The 18,032-nt window shown below is 41.9% G+C and overlaps 1 protein-coding gene across 2 annotated transcripts; it reads left to right on the top strand.

Annotated features, from left to right (window-relative positions):
• Nucleotides 1-3,537: 3,537 nt before the first annotated feature.
• Nucleotides 3,538-17,639, top strand: ccnq (cyclin Q). Of its 2 annotated transcripts, XR_007039275.1 has the most exons (7): nucleotides 3,538-3,697; nucleotides 3,787-3,939; nucleotides 4,567-4,750; nucleotides 7,758-7,890; nucleotides 8,337-8,555; nucleotides 13,596-13,897; nucleotides 17,459-17,639. XR_007039275.1 is itself a non-coding variant. In XM_047372306.1 (6 exons), exons 2-6 carry the CDS (start codon nucleotides 3,792-3,794, stop codon nucleotides 13,683-13,685), a joined length of 774 nt encoding a protein of 257 aa, XP_047228262.1. In that variant the 5' UTR covers nucleotides 3,538-3,697; nucleotides 3,787-3,791; the 3' UTR covers nucleotides 13,686-14,079. The 2 variants fall into 2 exon arrangements, 1 of the variants encoding a protein (XP_047228262.1); XM_047372306.1 differs by lacking the exon at nucleotides 17,459-17,639 and having other exon boundaries at nucleotides 13,596-14,079.
• The last annotated feature ends 393 nt before the right edge of the window (nucleotides 17,640-18,032 follow it).

Genomic DNA, 18,032 nt, shown 5'->3' with positions numbered 1-18,032 from the left:
TTATATAAAAGATGGAACTTTAATAAGGCTGATTGGGAAAAATTTTAATATTTAAGTCAAAATAAATTGGAAGAAATAGATGAGTCAATTGATATAAATAGTTTAAATATAAATATCTGTAAAAAAAAAATCTTACAGGCTGCAGAAGAATCAATAAAAAAAGGAGGAAGAAAGAATGATAAAAAAATTGTGCCATGGTGGACAAAAGAATGTAGTGAAGTAATAAAATTAAGAAATAAAGCATTTACAATGTTAAAAAGTAACCCAATTTATCAGAACCTAATTGAGTACAAAAGAAAGCAAGCAAAAGTGAGAAAGATCATTAAGAATGCAAAAATAGATTATTGGAGAAACCTTTGTAATACCGTAGGGAGAGAAACTGTTAGGTATTATTTAGTCAACTCAGAGGCAAGAACGATACAGTCAATTTACTTGCAAGGGTAGCTCTGCTGTACAGACTACTACAAAGTGTTGGCACCCCTGTCTCTTTATTTATACATGCTGGTTCACACACAGTTCAACAAACATTCAGGGTGTGTGTGTGTGTGTGTGTGGTCAGAAAGGTTAGGGTTCATGTGTCTTGATTTTAAGCAGAGAGAGAGAGTGAGTGAGGACTCGTACCAGTCCCTAGATGTTGCTGATAAAAGCATAACTCACTCTTCTGACCTATGTCCCTTTCTGTGACATGTAAGGAGGGAAAGACACTTAGAGCAGCACTTATGAGTGATAAACAATACAAAAGTTTTCAAACCCCTAACAGAAACAAAAATTGATCAAATTTGGAAAACAATTAAAAGAATGAAGGGTATTAGAAAAGAATATGGATATCCTATATTAAAAATAGATAATACAACTATAACGGAAGATAAAGAAAAAGCAGAAATATTAGCTAAAACATTTAGTAAAATTCATAGTTCAAATAATATTAGTGAAGAGGGGAAGAAAGGTAGGGAAATCACAAAGATGAAATATAAAGAATTACTGCGAAATAACGTAGATACGAATAAATTAATAAATGAACCATTTACACAAGGAGAATTGAACTTTGTTACCAGGAAAACAAAAAATACATCACCTGGAAAAGATCAAATGTACTATATGATGATAGAACATCTTAATGACAAAGCAAAAGAAAAAATATTAGAATTATACAGTAAAGTCTGGGAGGAGGGAGAGCTGCCACAGAGCTGGAAGGAAGCAATAATTATTCCAATAGCTAAACCTGGAAAAGATAACACAAAACCAGAAAATTATAGACCGATGGCATTAACATCAAATATTTGTAAAATAATGGAAAAAATAATTAATAATAGATTAACATATTATTTAAATATTAATGGATATATATCTAGAAATCAAAATGGGTTTCGAAAAGGGAGAAGCACAAATGACTCTGCATTATGTTTAGAATATAAAATTAGGAGAGCACAAATAAACAAAGAAAATGTAGTAGCTGTATTTTTCGACATAGAAAAAGCTTATGACATGATGTGGGTTGAAGGATTATTAATTAAATAAAATAAAATGGGTATTACTGGAAAAATGTTTAACTGGATTAAAGATTTTTTATCAAAAAGAACAATACAAGTAAGAATTGGTCAAGAATTGTCAGGTAAATATATAATAGATAATGGTACTCCTCAAGGAAGTATTATAAGTCCATTATTGTTTTCTATAATGATAAATGATGAATTTAAAAATATTGGTAAGGACGTCGGTTGCTCACTATTTGCAGACGATGGAGCTATATGGAAAAGGGGTCGTAATATCAAACTTATTGAAAAGAAAATACAGGATGAGATTATTAGAATAGAACAATGGGCAAATCAATGGGGATTTAAATTCTCAGTGGAAAAAACAAAAGTAATGGTGTTTACACAGAAAAGGAAAAGAGAAAATATAAAACTAAAATTATACAATCAAGTTTTAGAACAAGTAAAAAATATAAAATTTTTAGGTATATGGTTTGATGAAAAAATTATATGGAAAGTACATATAGAAAGAATCATAGATAAATGCAAACAAATATTAAATATTATGAGATGTATGGCTGGTATTGACTGGGGAGCAGATCGAACATCATTAAAAATAATTTATACAGGATTAATTAAATCAAATATTGATTATGGAAGTATAGCAAACACTCACCTTATAAAATTAGACAATATACAACATCAAGCTTTAAGAATTTGTACAGGAGCAATCAGAACCAGTCCAATAGCAGCACTTCAGGTAGAGATGGGAGAGATGCCATTAGATCTAAGAAGGAAACAGTTAGCAATAAATTACTGGATAAATTTACAAAGCAATAATCCGGATCATCCCACACGTGATATTTTAAAACCATGCTGGGAAAAAGAAAAAAAACAAGTTAAGAGTTTTGGTTGGATTATCAATAATATAGCAGAAGAATTTCAAATATATGAAAAAGAAATAAGTTTAATGTTGCCTTTGCCAGTAGTGCCACCGTGGCTGTTACCAGAAGCAGTGGTGGATATGGCATTGATGAAAAAGAAAAAGGATCCAAAATGTAGATTAGATTCAAGTATAATACAAGAATATATAAACAATTACTATCATTATGTCCAGATTTACACAGACGCATCAAAAACAGATGAAAAAATAGGAGTAGCATTTGTAATACCAGAATTTAAAATAAAAGTAGGAAAAAGAATTACAGATGGATTATCAGTATATTCAGGAGAATTATTAGCCATATTGTTAGCAGTGCAGTGGGTGGAGGATATAAAACCATTAAAAACAATCATTTGTTCAGACTCAAGTTCAGCATTATTAAGTTTAAAACATAATCATTCAGAGGGTAGACCAGACATTTTGTTGGAAATAAAACATACTTTATTTAGAATACAAAGAATGGGATTAATATTAGTGTTTTTATGGGTACCAGCACATGTAGGAGTTGGAGGGAATGAGATGGCGGACAGGATAGCAAAGAAGGCAATACAAAACAACATTAGCTTTATAATAAATATTAGTAGGTCAGAGGCAAGAAATATAATTAAACAGAGAATCAGGAAAGAGTGGCAAAAAAGGTGGGATGAAGAAAAGAAAGGAAGATGGTTTTACAGAATCAACAAGATAGTAGGAGAAGTAAGAACAGGAAGAAGGAGAAGAAAAGAGGAAAGATTAATTACAAGATTAAGAATAGGACATACAGGACTTAATTCTACATTGTTCAAGATAAAGAAACATAATACAGGAAAATGTGATCATTGTGGGGAGGAGGAAACAATAGAACATGTAATATTGAAGTGTCAGAAATATGAACAAGAAAGAACAATTTTAAGGAGAGAATTTGTAGGTATTAAAGAAAATTTTATTTTGAGAGATACTCTGCAAAGAAGTTTAGATAGCAAACATATTCAAATTATAATTAGATTTTTCAAAAACACTAAATTAATAAATATAATTTGATTGTTGTAATAGTGAATAAGATTTAAAACCATGAAGAACCACACTCCATACCAGTCGGTGGCGGTAATGCACATCATAACGTTATTTGCCAACTGCCAAAAATAATACAAGAAGAAGAAGAAGAAACTTGCATATTTATCTTCCGGTGTCAGAATGAACGTTGTTTCAAGTGCCATACAACAGAGCTAGCGTTTCGCATTATTTTTTCAAGTTTTCTCAAAAAAGATAGTTGTAATCAAGTCAGGACTGCTTTTAAGTGCGGGTGAGTTGACGCAGAGGTATAGTTAAAGCATACGTTATTGATTTCGGCTTTTAGACGCCGTCTTTTGGTTTTCTTTCTCTCTGGCCCAGGTGTCATGGAAGGTTCGACCTCTCGGTTAACTGCCGCGCCAGAAGGAGAACCCCGGCCGTCGGGCAGCCGACAGTCCGGCCGGGACGCCGGGTCGGAGCCCACGCGGGACATGAGGACTCACTTTCGCGTGTGTCGCTTCATAATGGAGTCAGGTACGAGTTGGCCCAGGGTTGACTTTTGTCATAAATCACAAATATATTTTGTAAATACATTTCTGAAATAGAATAAAGTTTTCGTTTGAGATACAGTTGCTAATATGAGATAATGAGAGATAAACATTTTAAACTAGAGTTGATCTGAGGTTTTTAAATCTAGTAAAAATATGTTGGAACAGCCCTTTACTCCACCGCCTAATCAGACGCAAACGTTACAATAATAACTGTAAGTACAGGTAGTGAAAGGCTATTATTTTAAATGTCACTATTATAATACTAGATATTTAGGTTTCAGGGCAAACCCCCGTTTCCATTAGAAGAACGCATCCCGGTTTTAAGCACTACCCAACAGACAAGTACTGCAGTAAATTTCGTGTTATGACCAGAAGAAAAACCTTTTGTATACATCTCACTGATGCAATGTGCAGATTTTCATCAATACATGCTGAGCCATTTCATATTGGATGACAATTCCAGGACCATGACACAGTTTGTGAAATAATTCATGGAGCCTCAGCCATCACTGTTGTTGTAGAAGTAAATAAATGTGTCTAAATCAGTTACCAGAAAACATTAAGGAGAACCTTCTAAGCGTTGGTCTCTGCTTGGCTTTTTGTTGCTCAGGAGTGAAGCTCGGTATGCGCTCGGTGCCTGTGGCCACGGCCTGTGTGTTGTACCACCGTTTCTTTCAACGGTTCACGCCCGGTGTTTATGAGCCCTACCTGGTGGCTATGAGTTGTTTGTACCTGGCTGGCAAAGTGGAGGAGCAGCACATCCGGACTCGGGACATCATCAATGTGAGCCACAGGTAAAACACATGGTGAAGAATAAAAAATACACAGGCAGATTTGAAATCATACTCCTGAGAGGACATTGAGTGGAGGCAATATGTCATCTGTTTTGTTAGTTTGTTTGGTAAAAACACACGTTCTCCACTATATCAAGAAGGCATGAAGTTGCAGTGTTTTCTCTAACTGTTTCAATGATAATACAACTTGTGAAAATCCAACATTTACTTATTCAGTTTTTTCCTGACATCAGGGTGTTACCATCAGGCTCTGTGAGCGTTAGCTTTGCAGCCAACATTGAGCAGCTCTATGTTGTCTGAAAAACATGGGGTTGGTTTTGACTTTCTGAACAGTTTAGGATATTTTATTGCACCCCCCACCCTAAAAAGCTGTTAGGCGGTTTTGTTTTCCCGTCTTTTTTTAGCTTTTTTGATGGACAAATAACTGCCATAACGACTTAAATAAGGACATCATGGCATGTTCTCCATCCTAAAGCATTCAGCACTAGGCCCAAAACCCAACACAGCAACAAGAGGCCTGCTTGTCATGGTCCACTCCTTCTGGTCCTGAAACCTGCTGCCACAGAGCTGCTGGACTCCTCAGGTTTATCGCGACCAGCGTCATGGTGCAATACTCTGCAGAAGTTTAACAACTGGATCATCCCCTGGTACATCTCAACCATCAATCAACTCGGACTCTAACGCCAACCACAATACATCCACATAGTCACTTATAGGAGACTTGTTTACTCCCGGTCTGGTGACTCCATTTCCTCTTTTTGCACAGCAGTATTCTCTGTTCCGTATATTCCACTTTCTAGCCATGGCAATGCTGAAGTTGAGCTTCAAAGTCGAAAGGCTGGAAAACACGGAGTGGACTTGACTTTGCTGCGGCCAATGCAAAGACTAACTAACAAAATCTTTTAAAATTGAACTGTAGAACACACGGTCTCCTGCTAATTCTAGACAAATCTCTGAACATATGCCTGCTCTCTGGTACAATAATGTGCTGCGGAAAATGAAAACAGCTGGACAGGTTCTAGAGTGAGAATTCAAGGCTTCTGGACTTACTGTCCATAAGCAAGCCTACCAGGAACACCAAAGAGCCTGCTCACAGATGCTCTAACAAGCACCAGCAATCTATTTTTTCCAATGTTATCCAGAGCTGTCCTGGAAACTCTAAGCAGCTTTTCTCCACAGGTCCTCGCCCATCAAACCATGTACCTCTTAAAACTCATAATCAACAGATGACAACTGCGATACATTTCTGGACTTCTTTTGCCCAAAAATCAACATACTCCGCACTGCCCTGAGCTCCTCGTCCAATTCATCCCATCAGACTGCTGACCTACTCTCCAGCCTCTCTATTCCTTCTTCCCTGTTTCCCTGCAGGAGATTCTCAACATCCTCAAAAGGTTGAAACCGACCGCATTTGCTCTTGACCCGTTCCCCTCTGCTCTAGTCAAGACAAATATCTCTGTCATAGCTCCTCTTACCACCATGTTCATTAATCAGCCCTCTTTGCTGGCTCTGTTCCATATTCCCTGAAAACTGTCATAATAAAGCCACTGCTGGTAAAACCCTCAATCCAGAGATTTTGACCAACTACGATCCTATAGGGAACCTTCCCTTTCTTTCGAGGGTTCTGGAAAAAGTCTGTGCTGCACAACCACATTAACACCTGAAAACCAATCAACTATTTGAAAAGTACTGATCTGGGTTCCAGCCTGCAAGCATCACTGAAACAGCACTGGTCAAAGTCGCAAATGACCTGATGATGGCAGCAGATATTGGTGCACCCTTCCTCCTTTTCTTCCTAGATTTGTCTGCTACAATATTGACCACGAGATCATAAACCGGCTTTGTCCCATTATTAAACTTAGTCACACTGTCCTGAACTGGTCCGTACCTACCTCACCAACCTCCACTGGAAAATCCAAATCCAGGACTCAGTCACGTGCGTTTCTCAAGGATCCATTCTTGGTCCCACCCTCTTCAACATCTACGTGCTTCCTCTAGGCCAAGTCATCAGTCGCCATGGGGTTTCATACTATTGTTACGCATATGACACAACTTTACATAAAAATGGACTCTCTCCCATATCCTGTTCCAACCTTCCACAGCACCCTGCCCATCAGTGACACGCTCCAGCTCTGCCTTGAAGAGATAAAATCATGGATAAACAACAAATTCCTGCAACTGAAGAGCTCCAGAATTGAAGGAATTTTTATTTTCACTCAACATCAGCTCCACTTATCTCTCATAATAACCATCACTTTTATCTGGACATCCGACTCCTCTTCTGTTGCCAGCCTTGGTGAGCCTAAAGAAACTGCTGTTTGAAAGATTTCTGAAATTACTTTATTTGAATCATTTTTTATTTTGCTCTTTTTTTATTTAATTCGACTTCTTTTTATGTTCTTTTATTTCTAGCACATTGAGATCTATTTGATTCATAAGAATCAAATCTGCTTCGGGTCTCTAGGGTCACTTTTTATTGCTATTAATAGATAAATAAAATAAAAACAAGAATAAGCCACACTTTCCAGATTTTTCTTTCCTTTCACGTCTAAACCTTGCACTACGTTGTTTGTCACATATAATCACCAAAAATACATAAAAGACCATTGCTGTTATCTAATCAAAAACGTCCAGGATGAATAATTTACAAGGCAAAACTTTTACATCCTCAAAAGCCTATGTGACCATCCTTCACAGCAAAAAATACTCCTAATTTTATTCATATAATTGCCAATGGAAATTTCTATATTGTATCTAATAGGCAGTTAACAAGTTGTGTTAAGTCAGGATGAGGTGCTTCTGAAGCCCCGGCTACACATCATTCCACACACAGGTACAACAGGCCATTTGCACAATGTTGTTCAAAATACAGGACTTTCTGTTCTACCCTGAAACAGTGGAATTGCTGGATATTTCTTACAATTTATAAACCTTTTGTAGAAAAAGTTGAAAGATAAATTGAAGTCTGAATTAAAACCTGTCTATTCTGTCTTTTCGTCCCTCACAGGTACTTTAACAAAGGCAGTGCTCCTCTTGAATGTGACAAAGTGTTCTGGGACCTCAGGGACAGCGTGGTGCAGTGTGAGCTCCTCATCCTCCGACAGCTTAACTTCCACGTCTCCTTTGAACACCCTCACAGGGTAGGAGTGTGTGGCATGTAATCCCTGCCTCCTCATTCAGTTTTCAGCCTCCTTTTCTGTCCCTCACTGGACAATGTTGCCATTGATGTATTTTGTAGGATGAAGTTGTGGGTCTTATAACAGCAGCAGTTTTAGGTTAACAGTGTCATAATGCTGCTGCTCAAATGGCTACAATGTTAAATAGAAACTGTTTAAAAATGTATTTAAAGAATAACAGGTGGTGTGAAGATTGATAAATGGCACCATCTAGTGGCTGAGGTGTCATTCTTATATGTGCAACTATTTTATCAAAAACGTTGCAAACAAATCGAGAAATGAAGATCACACACTGAGTATCAGCCCTAAATTGAAAGTTAAAAAGAGATGGTTCTGTCCTGTTTGTTGTTTCCTAACCTTAAACCCACAGTAGGAGATTTAGGTTTGACTTTCTGCCTGTTGTCCTGCAGTATTTACTCCACTACCTGCTGTCTGTAAAATCACTGGTGAACCGACATGCTTGGTCTCGAACCCCTGTGGCCGAGACTTCCTGGGCATTGCTGAGAGACTGTTACCATGGAGACATGTGCATTCTCCACACACCACAACACATCGCAGTAGCTGCATTGTACCTGGCACTGAACAGCTATGGAGTGGAGCTATCCGTTGGCGAGAAGGAGTGGTGGCAGGTGTGTTTTTGTTTTAGGAATGAGAACATGCATGTAAGGGCGTCTGATTTAATGGTACTGATTGCTTTAATTGGGACTTTTCTGATGTGTGATCTCTGATTTTGTAGAACTCTGACAATCAATTTTCAACAATTCAAATTTCTCTTTAAGAACTGTAAATTACAGTAAAAGATTATTTTCTGCTTTCTCAGTAAATTGAAAAATGTACTCTTAACACCCAAATGCTTAGGTAACTAAAAGAATGACAATTCTTTGCATTTACCTTTGTCAGACAGGTTATATCTCACTGACCTTTTTTGTACACTGGTGTAAATATATTTAGTAGATATTTTTCGAAACGATCCAGTCACAAAAATATAACATTTTTGTCTAACTATGTATGGTGAGGAAAAGGCTCCTGTCTGCTGTTATTTGTGATATTGTTGAATCATGTATATGTTTATTGTAACTACACAGGAGCCTTCTGTGATTGATCATTCATAAGTAACACTAGGGCAAGAGGTGTCACACTGTGTGAGACAGAGAGCAGCCACTGTTACACAGCTCTGCAGTTTTACAGGATTGACTATTACAAAACAGCAACAACATGAACCCAGAGTTGAGTCTTCAGCATTTCATTTAGGTGATTAGTGAAATTAGAGCTATTAGCATTACTAACATGAGTCTCTTTGTGTCTTCCCTATAGAGTTAATAGGCCCTTACCTAAACTCTGAGAATCCCAAAAGTCTGGAAACATCTGGACTCCTGACAAGGATGAAACAGAGCATCTTTGCTGGAATATGTTCAGCTTCCTGATATTTAAAAGCATCAGCCTGAATGAACATCCTACATGCCACCATAGAAAATACAAAAATCTTGGAGTGTTAGTGTTGTTAAAGTGTAAAATTTCCCAGTTTCAGCCAATTGCTGATTACTTGGTGTATCTTTAAACAATAAAACTTAGATGTACAGTTCTACACAGTGGCGCCAAACATGTTGGTGTCTGTGTACAATTCCGGTAAATCAGATACTATAAGCACCTTTCTGTCCTGGACTGATTCTCATATCCCCTCACATTTAGACTGTAAGCCCTGACAACTGGCTGTCTAAGTGCAAGTCAATGAAAGCAATTAAAATGTCATTTAAAGAGCTCATAAAGGCAGTAAATTGTACACCATAAATGTTATAGAAATTTCAGGCAGCTGTGAGCCATGTAAGCTGGAGTCATCCGAAGAACCGGTCAGTGAGTGAACAGCTATAGCTAGTAAGATGTCAGATATCTGGAAGCAGTTAAACAGTCATTAATTGAAGTGTAAGCTGATGTGTAGAGGCAGTTAAGTTGTCAAACAAAGACTAAAAGTGCTTTCAGAAGGCTGGTAGACTCTGCTGCAGCTGCTGTAAAACAACCAGAAGTTTGTCTTCTTATAGCCAAACTAAACACATGGGGATCTATAGAAAATCCCATCAGACATCACAGTTTGCAGAGGAAGCTCGTTTCAGCAGCTTGTATCCATGATCTCATTCTTTTGGTCATGACCCAAAGTTCATGTTCATAGGTGAGGGTAGGAATGTAGACCGACTGCTTTTTGGCTCAGCTCTCTCTTCACTACAACGGACCAGCACAGCGTCCTCATTGGTGCGGTGGCCGTACCGATCCGTCTGTCGATCTCCTGCTTCATTCTTCCCTCACTTGTGAACAAGACCCCGAGATACTTCGACTCCTCCACTTGAGGCAGGAACTCCCCTTCAACCTGAAGAGGGCAAGCCACCTTTTTCTGGTCGAGAACCATGGCCTCGGACTTGGAGCAACTGGTTCTCATCCCAGCCGCTTCACACTTGGCTGTGAACTGCCCAAGTTCATGCTGTAGGTCTTGGCTAAAGGGGACCAGCAGGACCATGTCATCTGTAAAAAAAAAAAAATAGATGAAATCTATCGGTCCCCAAACCAGACCCCCTCTGGCCTTTTGTTGCTCCTTTAATTCCTGTCCATGAAAATTATGAACAGGAACAAAGGGCAGCCCTGCTGGAGTCCAACATGCACCGGGAACAGGTCCAACTTAGATCCAGCAGTGCAGACCAAACTCGTGCTCCGCTTGTACAGAGACCAGATGGACCCTAATAATGGGCCTCGATTCCGTACTCCTGGAGCACCCCCCACAGGGCACTACGAGGGACACAGTCGAAAGCCTTCTCCAGGTCCACAAATCACATGTTGACCGGTTGGGCAAACTCCCATGAACCCTCGAGCACCCTGCAGAGGGTGTAGAGCTGGTCCAGTGTTCCACGGCCGGGACAAAAACCACACTGCTCCTCCTGAAAAGGAGGTTCAACTATCGGCCGGACTCTCCTCTCCAATACCCTGGCATAGGCCTTACCAGGGAACACACCCTCCGGTCCCCCTTCTTGGGAAAGGGAACCACCACCCCAGTCTGCCAGTCCAGAGGCACTGTCCCCGACCATCACGCAATGTTGATGAGGTGTGTCAACCACGACATCCAGAGACTTGAGGTACTCAAGCCTTGCCACCGTGGAGCTTTTTGACCACCTTGGTGACTTAAGCCTGGGTGATGAATGAGTCAGACTCCGAGTCCCCAGTCTCTGCTTCCAGAAGGGAACACATGACGGCAGGATTGAGGAGATCCTCGAAGTACTCCTTCCACCGCCCGATAATGTCCCCAGTCGAGGTTAGCTGTCCACCAGAAAGACGGAGTCCAAGAAAAGGGGCACTGTCTAGCACCCCCAACAGGGTTTCCAAGAATGCCTGGTAGTCTGCACCGCTGGTTGGCCTGTAGGCCAAAACAACAGTCAGACATCTCTCTCCGACCTAAAGGTGCGACCCTGTCATCCATTGGGGTAAACCCCAACACGAGACAGCTGAGCTGGGGGACGACAAGCATACCCACCCTTGCCCGCTGCCTCTCCCCGCAAGCCAATTCAGAGTAGAAGAGAGTCCAATCTCCCTCAAGGAGTTGGGTTCCAAAGCCCACGCTGTGTGTGGAGGTGAGCCTCTTCTATTTCTAGCCAATATCTCCCGACCTCCCACACAAGCTCAGGCTCCTTCCCCCCTGCAAGGTGGCATTCCATGTACCCAGAGCCAGTTTAAGCATCCAGAGATTGGGTCATTGAGGTCTCCATCTTTGTCCGCTGCCCGATCCTCTATCACATCGGCCCCTCATGGTTCTCCCTGCAGGTGGTGGGCCCACTGGGGGATGGCCTCGCGTCTCTGGTTCGGCCGTAACGCGGCCACCGGGCGCTCGCCAACGAGTCCTGACCTCAGGCCTGGCTCCAAGGTGGGACCCTGGATCCACCGTACCGGGCGACATCACGTACCTCGTTATAAGTCCTCATGAAGGCGTCTGAGCCGCTCTTTCTCTGACTCGTCATCCAGAGCCTGTTTGCCATGGAACTAGCCACCAAGTAGAGTAAATAATAATGCAGAGTATTGCAGCTAAGCCATTTAGACAAATTCTGATAACAATGTAATATATTTGTTTTGAGGGAAAACTGGTCTTTGTTCCACAGGCTTTGGTTTCTGGATGCCACAATCCTGAAAAATAAATATGGTCAATTGTTTTTAATTCTCAGTTGGATTTAGGGTTGTACTTTGACTGGGACATTCTAACCATGAATATGCTTTGATCTATAACATTTCATTGTAGCTGTGGCTGTATTTGTAGCATTGTTGTCTCTTTGGAAGGAGAACCTATGCCACTGTTTCAAGTCTTTTGCAACCTCTAAGTTATCTTTCATGATTTCAACTCTGACCATTTCCCCTGTCCTTGCTGAAGAAAAGCATCATCTCCACAGCATGATGCTGCCACCATACAGTTGGGGTTGGCCAGATTTGTGGAGTTCACAAGTCCTGTCAAGAGGTTCTCCCACCTGAGCTGTGGACCTTAGCAGATCCTCTAGAGTTACCGTGGGCCTCTTGGCTTTTTAATGCTCTTTTTTACAAAACCTCTCAGTTTAGGTGAATGCCCTTGTTTTGGTAGGTTTGCAGTTGTGCCATACTCTTTCCATTTTTCAGATGATAAGTTGAACAGAGCTCTGTGGGATGCTTAAAATGTCCCCACAATCTTTTCTCTGGTCTGCCTTGTGTTTTTTGTGGTCGTCATGATGCTTTGAGTTATCTAATATTCTCCAACAAACCTCCGAGATCTTCAGAGAAGAGCTGGATTTATGCAGTGATTAAGTTACACACAGGTGGACTCTACACAATAATTCTGTGATTTCTGAAGGCAACTGGTTGGACTGGATTTAATTTAGGTAAATCACATTCAAGGTGGCTAAATCATACTGAAAACAACATTTGAAACCTTTTATAATTTTCATTCAATTTACAATGATGCACCACTATGTGTTGGTCTGTCACATAAAATCCAAATAAAATATGTTGTTTGTGGCAGAAAAATGTAAAAAAGTTCAAGAACTACGAATACTTTTACAAGGCCTTGTGAATGTATCCGGTTTAAAAACACAAATTCCTTAAAGATGTGTAAACATTAAACTATATCATAATTTACTGTTCTGTGCCCTGCTGATCACATTTCTGGTTGGCTGGTTTCCATCCGATCACATTACAGAGGGGAATAAGCAAAACAATATTAAATGATTACTGGGATGCACAAGTATCAATGTTTTCTGTGCAACAGCTTAAAGAAACTATGTAGCAAAAAGGTGCTTCTGCTGTCATGCAGACTGAGTGCCTGCAATTTTGTTTTGTTGTGCACTTCAGCTAGATTAAATTACTGCTGCAGCTAGTCTTCAAAAGCACAGATGGTTTGTTACTGTTGGGCATTCATTGATTGTTGGTGACAATTATATTTTTTTCCTATTCACCCAATTTTCTAAATTAGATCTCTTGTCACAAATTTCATTTAGCAAGTCATCTGATTCAAATTCAAATTGAGAAAAGTCTGTTTTTGTACAGACCTTCTGCTTCATCCCTGAAGGCCACTGAATCTGGGTCGTTTGAAATGGTGTGTGCACCTTTGATGTCCCCTGTTTATTGAGGCCAGGTGTGGAGCTGACATTCTGGGTTGTGTGTTTGTCCATGTGTAGGTGCTGTGTGAGGACGTGACCAAAGCAGACATCAATGCTGTGATCTCTGACCTTCTCCGGTTGTATGACATGGAGGCCAAGTGTATCTGAAGGACAGAACGACAGACAAGAGCTCCACATGAAAGTTCGGTTGATGTCTGTGTGGCAAAAACGTGAACATGCCCTGCTCTGCACAATAGAGGGTGGGGGTTCAGGTGCGTTTGTACATATGTGCATCTGAGGCAGAAAGGACTTTGATTTTGCCCCAGTTATTCCATGGAGCTGAGAAAATCATACCTGCAGTACCATTATCTGCCACAGAGGTGAGACATTTCTCATTTGTAGGTGTCAGACATCATGGATCTGATTTGTTCCAGATCTTCTCTTAACACCACACATGTGACAGGTTTCTACTTCAGATACTACTCCGGGAATTTGAGAAGATCTTGACCTCTGTATTGATTTGTAATAACAAAGAATAAATAAAATGGAATTGGAATTGTGACCTCAGGTAGGTTTGTCTCATTAGGCTGCATCACATTACCAAATGTATACCTTTACAAATTGCTTTTCAACAACTACAGACCGACAGGTCTCTATTTATTTGAAATCCAGAATTTATCCTGAACCAATTTCCTATTGTAATAAGTCTATTCACATGAGGGGTGTAATAATTGTTTTAATTGTTTACCCTGTCCACCAACATAACTGTTCAGGGGTTTGTAAAAGTAGTCATACACCTTGAACTTTTTTCTCCGATACAACCACAATTTTTAGTGGGTTTTAAAAAGAAGGTATGTGAAACACAAAGCAACACATAGCTTTGAAGTGAAGAGAAAATGTTACATGGTTTACATTTATTTTGTGCCCCTGAGTCAAAATTATGCCTAACCACCTTTTAATGGAACAAATCTTTGGAGTATGTCTCTACTGGTTTTGCAGATCTAGAAACTGAGATCTTTGCCTGTTGTCCTTTGCCAATTATATTAAGTTCAGTTAGAGAACATGGATAATTTAAAAATGTCAATTTTCAATTCTTAGCACAGATTATCAGTTTGATTTTGTCCTGAACTTTGGTTCATTCTAACACATGAAAAGGCTTTCATCTAAACCATTATGGTGTTTTGGTCTTTGTCCTTCTAGAAGGTAAGCCACTGGTCCTCCGTGTTGTACATTCTGACAGGTTTTCTTCCTGAATTGTCCTGTAAATGGCTCCATCCATCTTCCCATCAACTTTGTGCAAGTTCCTTTTCCCTTCTAAATAACCTTCTTCTATATGTTTGCTACATTGCTTGTGACAAACTGCAAGCAAAACATGGTTTTCTTTTTATACTTTCTTGCTTTTTTTCCCACTAAGGCCAGATTTGTACTCGTACTTGACGTCTTCCGCTTTATCCGGGACCGGGCCGTGGGGGCAGCAGACTCAACAGAGACACCCAGACATCCATCTCCCAGACACCTCCTCCAGCTCCTCCGGGGGGAGCCCAAGGCGTTCCCAGACCAGCCGAGAGACATAGTCCCTCCAGCGTGTCCTGGGCCGTCCCCTGGGACTCCTCCCGGTGGGACGTGCGTGGCACACCTCCAAAGGAAGGCGTCCAGGAGGCATCCGGTATAGATGCCACCTCAACTGGCTCCTCTTGATGTGGAGGAGCAGCGGCTCTACTCTGAGCTCCTCCCGGATGGCCGAGCTCCTCACCCTATCTCTAAGGGAGTGCCCGGCCACCCTACGGAGGAAGCTCATTTCAGCCGCTTGTATCCGGGATCTTGTTCTTTCGGTCATGACCCAAAGTTCATGGCCATAGGTAAGGGTAGGAACGTAGACCGACCGGTAAATTGAGAGCTTCTCTTTTTGGGTCAGCTCTCTCTTCACCACAATGGACCGGCGCAGCGCCTCCATTACTGTGGCAGCTGCACCGATTCGTCTGTCGATTTCCCGCTCCATTCTCCCCTCACTCGTGAACAAGACCCAGAGATACTTGAACTCCTCCACATGAGGCTGGAACTCCCCTCCAACCTGAAGAGGACAAGCAACCCTATTTCTGGTCAAGAACCATGGCCTCGGACTTGGAGGAGCTGATCTTCATGTCACCCGCTTCACACTCGGCTGCGAACCTCCCCAGTGCATGCAGTAGGTCTTGGTTAGAGGGGGCCAGCAGGACCATGTTATCTGCGAAAAGAAGAGACGAAATCCACTGGTCCCCAAACCAGAACCCTCCGGCCCTTGGCTGCGTCTAGAAATCCTGTCCATAAAAGTTATGAACAGGACCAGTGACAAAGGGCAGCCCTGCCGGAGTCCAACATGCACTGGGAACAGGTCCGACTTAGTGCCGGCAATGCGGACCAAACTCCTGCTCCGCTTGTACAGAGACTGGTTGGCCCCTAGTAAAGGGCCCCCGATTCCATACTCTTGGAGCACCCCCCACAGGGCATCACGAGGGACACAGTTGAATGCCTTCTCCAGGTCCACAAAACACATGTGGACTGGTTGGGGAAACTCCCATGAACCCTCGAGTACCCTGTAGAGGGTGTAGAGCTGATCCAGTGTTCCACAGCCGGGACGAAAACCACACTGCTCCTCCTGAAGCAGAGGTTCGTCTATTGGCTGGACTCTCCTCTCCAACACCCTGACGTAGGCCTTACCAGGGAGGCTGAGGAGTGTGATCCCCATGTAGTTGGAACACACCCTCCAGTCACCCTTCTTATGAAAGTGGACCACCACCCCAGTCTGCCAGTTCAGAGGCACTGTCCCCGACTGCCACGCAATGTTGAAGATGCTTGTCAACCACGACAGCTCCACAACATCCAGAGACATGAGGTACTCAGGGCGGATCTCATCCACCCCCGAAGCCCTGCCACCGCCGACCTTTTTAACCACCTCGGTGACTTCAGCCTGGGTGATGAAAGAGTACAACCCCGAGTCCCCAGGCTCTGCTTCCACCAGGGAATGCGTGATGGCAGGATTGAGGAGATCCTCGGAGTACTCCTTCCACCGCCCGATAATGTCCCCAGTCGAGGTCAGCAGCTTCCCACCCCCATTGTAAACAGTGTTGGCGGAGCACTGCTTCCCCCTTCTGGGGCGCCGGACGGTTTGCCAGAATCGCTTCGAGGCCACCGGTAGTCCTTCTCCATGGCCTCACCAAACTCCTCCCAGGCCCAAGTTTGGCACGCTTGGCCTCACGGTACCCGTCAGCTGTCTCAGGAGTCCCACAAGCCAACCACAGCCGATAGGACTCCTTCTTCACCACCGGGTTCAGGGATTGCTGTCGTAACAGGCACCGCAGACCTTACTGCCACAGCTACGAGCAGCAGCATCGACAATAGATTCGGAGAACATGGTCCTCTCGGACTCTGTCTCCAACATCCCCCGGAATCTGATCAAAGCTCTCCCGGAGGTGGGAGTTGAAAACATCCCTGGCCGAGGGCTCTGCCAGACGTTCCCGGCAGACCCTCACTATGCGCTTGAGCCTGCCAAGTCGGTCCGGCTTTCTCCTCTTCCAGCAGATCCAACTCACCACCAGATGGTGATCAGTGGACAGCTCCGCCTCTCTCTTCACCCGAGTGTCCAAAACATCACGACACGACGACAAAGTCAATCATCAACCTCCTGCCTAATGGAGGCCAGATTTATGAAATGCATAAAATATTGTCAATAGATTCTCCCACCTAAGCTGTTAATCTCTGCAGTTCCTCCAGAGTTACCAAGGGCCTCTTGGCTGTTTATCTGAGTAATGCTCTCCTTGTCTCTATATTGGGTAGACATCCATGTTTGCTGTTGTGTCATACTCTTTTCATTTCCAGAAGATGAATTGAACAGTTCTGTAAAATGTTAAAACCTAACCCTGCTTTAAACTTCTCTGTACCTTTTCTCCCTCACCTTTCTGCAGTGTTTCTTGATCTTCATGGTGCCGTTTGTTCACTGATGTTGTCTAGCAAACCTCTGAGGCCTTCACAGAACAGCTATTTCTGGTCATTTTTAAAGAATTACTTTAACTCTCATTCTCTTGTGGAAATTCAACACAATTATTCAATGATAAAGATAATAAAACCTGCATTTGTTATCATCTATATTTAAGAGTATTAGTTGGATTTTTATCATTTTTAGCCAAAGTTAATAAGAGCCATTGTGGAAGACCTAAAGAGCCACTTGTGGCTCTGGAATTGCCAGTTGCAGAGCCCTGGTCTAGATTGCTGTGATTATTATTGATATTATTTAATATTAATATTTTAATAGTTTCTTAAATAATAATTCGGTCTGGGGCGTGGTGCTGGTGATTTAGGGATTAAGCGGACGACCATATATAGAGGCTATAGTCCTTGATGGGTCCGTTCCGGGTTTGAGTCCCAAACCTGGCAACCTTTGCCGCACGTCTCCCCATCTCTCTCTGCCCCTTTTTTCCTGTCTGTCTACTGTCGAAAAATTTTAAATAAAGACCTCCGGAAAATATATAAAATAATAAT

This window comes from Girardinichthys multiradiatus, chromosome 1 (assembly GCF_021462225.1).
Source record: "Girardinichthys multiradiatus isolate DD_20200921_A chromosome 1, DD_fGirMul_XY1, whole genome shotgun sequence".
Classification (NCBI taxonomy): Eukaryota; Metazoa; Chordata; class Actinopteri; order Cyprinodontiformes; family Goodeidae; genus Girardinichthys; species Girardinichthys multiradiatus.
The sequence above is the reverse complement of the archived record's forward strand: the minus strand, read 5'-3'. Positions and strand labels throughout refer to the sequence as shown.

Bases quoted from the DNA above. Each gene is read 5' to 3' on its own strand.
- ccnq (XM_047372306.1), top strand. From the start codon at position 3,792: ATGGAAGGTTCGACCTCTCGGTTAACTGCCGCGCCAGAAGGAGAACCC. The intron at 4,751-7,757 runs GTAAAACACATG...CGTCCCTCACAG, and splicing joins ATCATCAATGTGAGCCACAG to GTACTTTAACAAAGGCAGTG. The intron at 7,891-8,336 runs GTAGGAGTGTGT...GTTGTCCTGCAG, and splicing joins CCTTTGAACACCCTCACAGG to TATTTACTCCACTACCTGCT.